The 9009-nt window shown below is 46.6% G+C and overlaps 1 protein-coding gene and 1 long non-coding RNA gene across 2 annotated transcripts; one reads left to right on the forward strand and one right to left on the reverse strand.

Moving 5' to 3' along the window:
- Positions 1-1164: 1164 nt before the first annotated feature.
- Positions 1165-2541, forward strand: LOC119441029 (uncharacterized). The gene is made up of 3 exons (XR_005189738.2): positions 1165-1718; positions 1820-1876; positions 2490-2541. It is a non-coding gene; the product is annotated as an uncharacterized LOC119441029 (long non-coding RNA).
- A 3348-nt stretch (positions 2542-5889) lies between these two features.
- LOC119441030 (putative nuclease HARBI1) lies at positions 5890-7832 on the reverse strand. The gene is made up of 3 exons (XM_037705769.2): positions 7152-7832; positions 6937-7078; positions 5890-6441 (listed from the first exon to the last, which is right to left on the reverse strand). Exons 1-3 carry the CDS (start codon positions 7758-7760, stop codon positions 5948-5950), a joined length of 1245 nt encoding a protein of 414 aa, XP_037561697.1. The 5' UTR covers positions 7761-7832; the 3' UTR covers positions 5890-5947.
- Between the last annotated feature and the right edge of the window lie 1177 nt (positions 7833-9009).

Here is a 9009-nt window from a genome sequence, read left to right on the forward strand (position 1 = left end):
ATCTCACAAAGACCAAGCTTACACTGAACCCCTTAAAGTCGGCTTCACACTTAAACACAAATGCATTGCTGAGAAGTCATTTTTGCAGGAGCAATTTAAGCCGTCTTACATCAAAATGTGAAGGCCCTAGGACCTCTTTTTGTTATTTTATGAATTGTTAGCCGTTGCCCTGAGGCGCGCGCGTGTCCAAAATTTAGAAAGACTTGGTTTTCAACATTCCCTCAATGTTACCTACAACCGAAGTAGAGCGAAACACCATCAGAATTGGAGGACGCTTAAGCTTCGCCTTTAAGAGTGGAACGCGATAGCACTCAGAGATCCCTGGCTGCTTATCGGGCTTTTTTTCTCGTATATTGAAATTACAATCACACGCTATCACGTCTTAAAGTTGTGTTTAAGTCGTACTTTACGGTTTTTCCGACGGATTTTACTTTGAGAAATTAAATTTTTGTTCACTAACACATTGCACCACGCGAAGGGCCTGTGTGGTCGGTGTACGATGAAGGGTGCCGACAGACGCTAGCCAGGGGGGTGAATCTTCCTATACCTCCCATTGGCGGTTTTATAGCAGACGCTCAGTCGACGCTAGCGCCAAGGCGCACTTCAGTTAGGCCCTAGCGGATGGATGACGGTACTATGGTGGCGAAAAAAAGAAAAAAAGAAAGAAAAGCGGCGCGATCTTTTTACCCTCCCCCTTTCGCTATAGCACTTTTTTCTTTCTTTTTTTATGATAACGTTGTTCCGCTCTCTTGTCCTTTCCCTCTTGACTTTCCTATTCCTCCTCGCAGGCCTCGCCTCACCCTCCCCTCATGCCACGCGGAATGCTCTTTTTTTTAATTTCTTTAGCTGTCCGCGGCGCGCTTATTTATTTATTTATTTATTTTTGTCGCGGGCGTTATCAGACGCACCGCCGGACCGAAGCGCGCGTTCCGCGCTCCTCCCCTGTCCGGCCGTGCCATTCGTGCATTCGTGCTGCGTGCTTGTGCACAGTGGATTATTTTTGCGTTTTCATGCACACAGTCCCGTTCATTATTAGTATCAAGCAAGCATGTGCCCAAATTATATTAAAAATAATTACACTTACAACACAACAGTTCTGTGGACTCAGTTTATTGTGTTCGTTTGCGAAAACCAGAATTGGAGCAGACAGTGCAACACACTACAGGGGCGCTATAACCTAAAATGATTCCAAGTTGGTTTGATTCCAAACTCCTGACGTCAAAATGACGTCGCAGAACATGCGTATGGGGGCGGGACACGACGACGTTTTTCAAACAGGCCAATCAGCAGCCTCCATCTTTGCCGGAAGCACGCTTTGCTTGTTTTTTACTCCTAAAGGGGCCGTATAGCAAGTTCATGTTAGATGTAAACGCCTAATAAATAGATCATTGTTTTTCGCTGACATTAAAACTGTTTTGTAATGTTTTGACGCGCAAGTGGTAGACGCGTGTTGCCAATTATTAGCAAGTATTCGCATTTTTCGAGCCGTAGTCACACACGCGTCGATTCCGCATCCGAGCCAGTCCGAGCCATTTTGCTGTGCACAGGTAAGATGGCGGCTACGTAGAAGCAGCTGATCAGTGCGTGTCCCGCATTTAGTGTACCTTTGCACGTAACGCTGCACGATTAGATGAGTCTCGGCCTCCGTGGTGTGCTTTCGCCCGAGAAGAATTTCGGAAGCTGTGAACATCATGGAAACCGTGAAAGCGAAGCGCAAGGTGAGTAAACAACATCGACCTCTTGTGCCTAATGTCTAGACAGTCGCATCTGAACATCTGCGGTGGTCGCGGGATGCTCACATTTGCTTTTATTCGCACAGGATAGCCAAGAATCGATGAAGGTTGGAAAGCAGCACGATGTACTGCAGCAGATACTGGTAAGCAAACTTTTTCATTTCACAACGATCTGAACTGTCTGTCTCCGGGTGTGGGTGAAGTGCGCAGTGATAAAGCCCCCCTACATGTTGGAAGTGGACTTAACCGGGGAAAACGATCTGTTATTTTGTTTGTTTGTGAAGTTTATTACGTTTCAGAAAAACAGTGATTATGTTGTGATAATGTTACAAAACATTGAGTAAGTGTAACCACTATTTTTTAACGGCATGGTGAAATGATATGTGAAACGATACGACTTGTTGCTTGTATTAATTTGCTGCGGTCCGACGAAAATTGAAAGTACGAAAAAATGGCAGCACCTCCAGGACCCCGCGTATCGGCAGCTCAAACCACTCTGCTTGTTGAGTTTATGGAGCAGCACCCGTACTTGGCGAGAGGAGTGCTGCGCATAAAAAAGCGTTGTGGAACGAGCTGACGGCCGCGCTCAACGCGCTAGGGCCGGCTGTAAAAACAGCCCGGCGCTGGCGCCAGTATTGGGCGCGAATTGTGCACGACTTAAAAAAACTTGCCGCGCAAGTTGGGTCGGAGAGGAGGTGAGCCTGCAGCTTTCAACATACTTTGAAACGTAAGCTCACTGTGTTCATGTTTTTGCAGGAAAACAGGAGGAGGCAGGTTGGGCGGGCTGGAGGGCCGTGTGTTGGACGTCTTGAGCCGCACCGGTCCAGGCTACGCGCCGGTCGATTTTTTTGCTGATGACGCCGAGGTGCGTAGTGTTTTGTGTTGCTATGTGGACCGGTTTGGGGAAGTTGCACTGTTCAGAGCTGATGAAAGTTTTACTGCTTTGTGTTTATGTCTGTTTTCTTGCAATTAAGAACACATGCCAGCACATGATATCCATACTGTGCAGAAATGAAAATCTGCCCCCCCCCCCCCTAGAATAACATAAGAAACCAATGCTGTTCAGAAATGTCCTGTGATTGATTATATGGTTCGTTACTCCGTGAAGCATGTGTAGTCACGAGTAATTCAGTTGATGTATCAAGCATATTCTGTACAGAGTGAATAAATTTGAATAGACTTGGCAAACAGTTCATGGAACTGAAGCAACAATAACAGTATTCAAATGATATTCATCAGGTGCAATGCTCACATAGTGTGTCTACTATGTTTTGTTATTGCAGCAGGCAAGCTCCAGCGAGGAAGAGGCCGCTGCCGCCCATGTGCCCCTCCCGACGGCCCCACCCCAAGTATCCGTGGGCATAGAGCCGGGGACGAGCGGCACTGCACGTAAGGCACTTTAACAGCAATTGAAATGCGAAGCCTTCAGAAGAAAGCACTGCCTGTTGTGAACTTTTAAACAGAAAAAAAATTTATTTCACATAGTCACCTACAAAGAAACACAGCTAGTCCCTGCCATAATCTGACTGTGCAAGACGAAACTATATTCTGTTTGACTAATCATACCACTTGTAATGCAGCTTCTGTAGCGTTCAAGTTGTCGTGTAGAAATTAATATTGGTGCAGCATATTGTAGTGCTGTGGTGTCGCTTTATTTATTTATCCAACTGTAAGGTTTATATTGCCTACAGCTTGTTGCCGGGAATAGTTTCCTATGTTTCTACCTATGAACCAGTGAATGTTCAACATAGAAGGGCACAACAAATTTGTTATCCTCTTTGCCCATTTAATTTTTAAGGACCACCACCTCGGCAGCAGCCCCAAAGACCACCTCGGCAGCAGCAGCTGCTAGAGGATGCGGCCTGCAGGGCAGAAGAGGAATGCGCGAGGCAGAGGCAGCTGGCGGAGGCTGCCAATGTGGAGGCTGTCGCCTTCCACCAGATGCTTCTTGAGCAACACAGACAGGTACGTACAACTCGCCCAGGTTGCAATTTTTTTAAGAGGGCATCTGTATTCACTGGGCTGAAGTGTTCATTGGTTTGTTTACTTATGTATCCTCTGTGAGATGCTTTCTCATTCTGTTACTTCGCAAATTACAAAGCATTTCCGTGGTTGCATGTATACCGGCACAGCATGCTCATCTTTTGCAGGTAAATTCAGCTTATCACCGACATTGCCTTCTTAGTGACAAAGGTGGCTTGGTAGCATTTTCTGTCTTTGAACATGTTTATAACATAACAGATCATATACAGTTTGCACTTCAACTTCTCGCGTCATATGCATACGTTCTCACTGCCCTCTAGAGTAATCGTGCTGAAAGTGTAACCCTTGCAAACACTGATGAAACGAACAATTTAATTTCGTTTCCTCTAGCTGCAGTAAGTGCATTTTTTTCGCAGCATCATCAACAACTGGTGGAGGAGCAGAGGGCCTCTCGCGTGGTGCAGCAGCAGTTGGTGGTGGAGACGAGGGGTTTGCGGGAGGCGACTGCCCTCCTCGCAGCCACCTTGCGCCAGCTCGTGGCTGCCCTCGCCCGTGGCCTCCGCGAGCCGCCTCAGCCGTAGTTTGTGGCACGAGTCACCATTAAATGTTATTCATTGTGTCATTTGTTTATTATTTATAGTTTCGCATAATGCATAATTTATTGCAAGTTTTTTCTTATGTTTAGTTCCACTTGCTGAGCAAGTTTGTCTCAGTGAGTGAACTGTATGTCTAACGTTTCATCTTTTTGGTTTGGTGTGTGCTTTCGTTTTGTTGTTTATGAGCTATTTATGTATTCACTGCTTTTCAAGGAACATGTTGACTATGTGGCCACTTATTTTAGCCACAACAGTGTTTCACACACAAATGCTGTGATAACAGGTATTGAAATCCACTGTTATGATTTTCACACTATATTTATGTTGTTTCCAATCTTTTTTGCCCGATGGAACCCACAAGTGGCCATATTATTTATTTTAGCAACACGTGCGTGTTACTTGCAATAGTTATTGTGATATATCAGGTTTCCATATCGGTGATAGCAATGCAATCTAGTCCCCATTGATGTTGAGAATTTTTTATACACCCAATGTAGCCATTATTTTACTGCATTCACTGCCAGGCTGTTCTTGTTGGCCTTGTTATATGTCAAATTATCGAAGTGCACGGTATTTTTCCACGTCTGTCATTCCTTAAAGGCGCCGGACTGCACTTTCATACGGGTGGCCCTATTGTGGCAGTAGTTATTGCAAATAGCATCTATTTTGTGCTACCAACACAGATGCATAACAGGCAAGTCTTGCAACACCTTTTTGTGCTGTGAAGTTGATGGGTGAACGCAAATGATCGTGGATGAGCCCAAAGAAAAACAGTATCAATGACAGACATTTATGTGATTTAATGTGTGGCAGCAGCCTTTCACAATGTATTAGATCCCATTTAGTGGAAACCGTACTGTCACTTTGGCACCGTGAAATCTTACCCTGTGTACATTGATTTGTATCATGATGACTGTTATTCACTTCGAATAAAACATGACACTGAAGATGTGTTGAAATTGTTCGTTTACTGTAGGGACATGAAGGAACGAGTTTCAAGAACATCACTGGCACTTGATGTCACTTTTCACAAATATATGTACAGTTATACAACTATGTACAAATGAATGTACATCCAAGGGAGCATCATGTGCTTGACATGCCAGGCGATCTGTGTCAGCATGACTTGGCCTGTTGAAAAGGAACTGTGCGGAGGCTGTGTGGCAAAGCTGTGTGGGGCCTGCAAGGTGTGCAAGAACAGTACAAATGATGGAGCGAAAAGAGTGCTTTGCTGCGGCCCAAGCAGGAAGCGAGGAGACGAAGTCCAATATCCTCCCATGCACAGTGCAGACGGCAGTGACAGTGGCGGTGATGCCAGTAGATAAATGCATCAAGACGACAGTAGCAACAGCAGCAGCAGCAATTCAACTAGCAAACTCCTGCTGCCCAGAGAAGTGGCTACGACATTCTGCTAATGACCACAACGTTGTCTGTCCACAGCTACTAAGTAGTGTCACAGTGGAATGATGCAATAATCCCCAGTTGCGACAGCTCATTGGTACACGCTATGTGAAAGCAATGGTGGTAATTTAGCAGATGCTATAAAAAAACACCACGCTATCCACTCATGCCAATACGCCTTCACGTTGGTTCCTTCTCTTTATTAGGCATATGTGCCTGACACTGCAGGCACGTTTACTGCTGCTGTCGGTGCTGCTGCCGACGCAGCCGTCTTCGCACCCTTCGCAGGTAGTGCTGGTGCTGCTGCCGTGTGGTTCCGAATAATGTAATTACATTGTCACGGGCAGCACATCCTTTCAGGTACATTATGCGTGCTGCCCTCGCTCGGGGAACTACAAGTGGGAGGGGGCCACCGTTTGCATCGTCACTGCTGCTGTTGCTGCTGTCATCATCATCAACCTCATCAAACGCACTGTCACCTTCATCAAGACACAAATTGTGCAACACTGCACACGCTGCAACGATGTTGGCTGCGCGGTCTGGTTCATAGTGGAGGGCACGGTACCTCTGAAGGCAGCGGAAGCGGCTCTTCAGAAGTCCAATGCAGCCTTCCACTACGGACCGCATGGAAGCGTGTGCAGTGTTGTACCTGCCTTCTGCAGTGTGAGCGGGAGGATGGCCTGGGACCGGAGTCAGGAGCCATGGTTCCAGGGGGTAGCCGCTGTCACCTGCACGAGCATAAAAATGGTATCAAATGCGCATGGTTGAGCTAGTGAAGCATGAGTCAGGTTACATACACCTACTACACAGAGGCTGTAATAAAATAATGTACAGGCTGAGCACTTGATGCTGCTGTGATCAGCACAGATAACAATAGCTGGTGGTAAATAGTAAACTTTATATTATTAGCATCCAGCAAGGTGGCCGTTTGGCCGAGTTGTCTGTATTCTCGAATTAATGTCAGTGTGAAAAAATAATGGGGCAAGACAAACGTTCTGTTTCCTAATGTACACTAATTTAAATTAGCTTGCAATACAGCAGTTAAATGTCATTTTGCTGCAAGCAGATACTCATTTAAAAAATTTACCAGCCCTCCTATGTAACCTATACTTAACACGCTACTATAATATAAACGGTTAGGGCTTCCAACATATACTCTTACGGCGGGAGTACACTTTATTGTGTGCTGCTAGGCAACTGTATGAATTTTTCCGTCTGCTCACCGAGGAGGTGCTCGCCGGCCTTGGCAATATGTCCCTCCTGGAAACGACGACGCAACCACGTCGTTCTCCAGACGTATGCGTCGTGATCCGACCCCGGTCGCAGAGCGTCGACGGCCAGAATCCGCATGCCTGCGTCGCAAATCTGACGAAAGCGTGCACAGCATCAGCCACGCGTTGCTATGAAAGGCAAATTAGACAAACATGACGATACTTACGAACATGCTGTTAAGGGCATAGAAGCCCTTGCGGCACATGTATGCCGCCTTGTTGTCGCCCTTCGGTGCGATGATGGCAATAAAGCTGCCGTCCACGCAGCCGATGACGCCGGGAATGCCGCCGCGTCGAAGGAACCCTTCTTTCACGGCCGCTTTTTCCGCCGACGTCCTCGGGAAGTGGATCCACTTGTTGCGAGTCCCGGCGTGGACGATTGCCTCCGCCACGCGTCGCACGCACTGGCTGACCGCAGGCTGCGTCACGCCTATCGTCTCCTCGCTCCCAACGGACCCCTGAAAACTGCCCGTCGCGAAGAAACGCAACGCGCACAACACTTGTCGCTCCACCGACAGCGCTGTTGATCGCACGCCTCCGAGCTCCTCCGCCACTTCGTCGCACAGCCACCGCACAGTTTCCTTCCTCAGACGAAAGTGCTGCCGAAACACGTCGTCTGGCATGTCAAACGCGTCCTCGGCCTCCCTCCTTCCGCGCCTCCGCCCGAGCTGACGAGCCGCCGCCGCCAGCACCAGCAAGAACGCCGCCATTTTTGATTCCAAACGGAACGGGTCACTCGCCGGTGATTCCGCGATGTTTCCCGTTTTGATCGGCATAATTTAGCATAAGTAGTGCGTAAACGTCACTATGACGTGTCAGTTCTTGCGGTTTCGTGACGTCGCTTGGCGCACCGGCGAGGTGGGCTCGGCCTCGGAAATATGAGCCAATCAGCGAGCGGCGCTCGTGGATTTGGAATCAAAACAGGTTGGAATCATTTTACGTTATAGCGCCCCAGAATGCAACAAAACGCGGATGCTGTTTATTGTACGGACATGTAAAAACATTTATAGTAATTGCTCTAATGGCCAATGCGCAGAATAGTTTCTCATATATGCACTGAGTCGTTGCACAAGGCTGGACGTCGTGCGAGACATAACGATGGCTTAAGTGCCAAAATTCCCTGGCAATGAAAAAAAGAATGAATACATGCAAGGTACTGTATAATGAATAATCAAGTAAACATTGTTTTTTAACAACCACACCGAACGCAGCAGAAAACAAGTTACATACAAGTTCAGATATTGCACAAAAGTATTTGTTTTTCTAACGATCACACTGAACGCAGCAGAAAACAAGTTACATACAACTTCAGATATTGCACAAAAGTATTTGTTTTTCTAACGATCACACTAAACGCATCAAAAAACACGTTAGATACAAGCTAACACATTGCACAAAAATACTTGAAACGGCAAAACCCAACCAAAGCGCACACCTGACAGAATAAAAGGATTAATCTACTTATAAGAGAAAAACACTATTCTGCACTTAACAACCTAAGTGCTAGCGGTAAGGAGGAGCAGCAGTAGTCGCTTTTTTGTAGCAACACACTGAAAACATTTGCACACAAACTAGAAAACACTGAGCAATTGTGTACATTAAATACTTTCAATTCTGAAGCGTTCCAGAAAAAGCGTTTTAATACATACTCATGAAGGTAGTTCGCGGTGTTTTTCCACCGGCAATCATGGACATAATAGAAACATAATAGGATGTTGCCAGGCAACGTCTATGCAAATAAAATTGTGAAATGGACGGAATGCTCGGGACAGAGACAAAGATTTCCTACTATAAACTGCAGTGGCTCAAACTAGAAGGTGTTCTGCTGCTAAGCATCAGTTCAGCTGTTACTGGAACAATGCAAAGTTGAGCAAAATGCAAAAGTATGTGCTCCTGCATCAAGTCTTCCTGGTAGGTGGGACGGGACGCTCTGGCTTTGAGATGCTGAGCACGGCGTCGAGGATTAACCCCAAACTACGACGGCCACATAACATTGGCGGGATACAAAAAATGATTGTGTACTTG

Source organism: Dermacentor silvarum, chromosome 2 (genome assembly GCF_013339745.2).
Source record: "Dermacentor silvarum isolate Dsil-2018 chromosome 2, BIME_Dsil_1.4, whole genome shotgun sequence".
Lineage (NCBI taxonomy): Eukaryota > Metazoa > Arthropoda > Arachnida > Ixodida > Ixodidae > Dermacentor > Dermacentor silvarum.

Coding starts and splice junctions, on each gene's coding strand:
- LOC119441030 (XM_037705769.2), bottom strand. CDS start 7,760: ATGCCGATCAAAACGGGAAACATCGCGGAATCACCGGCGAGTGACCCG. Junction 7,079..7,151: donor ATGCCCTTAACAGCATGTTC/GTAAGTATCGTC, acceptor CGCTTTCGTCAG/ATTTGCGACGCAGGCATGCG. Junction 6,442..6,936: donor GGCCGGCGAGCACCTCCTCG/GTGAGCAGACGG, acceptor ATGCTCGTGCAG/GTGACAGCGGCTACCCCCTG.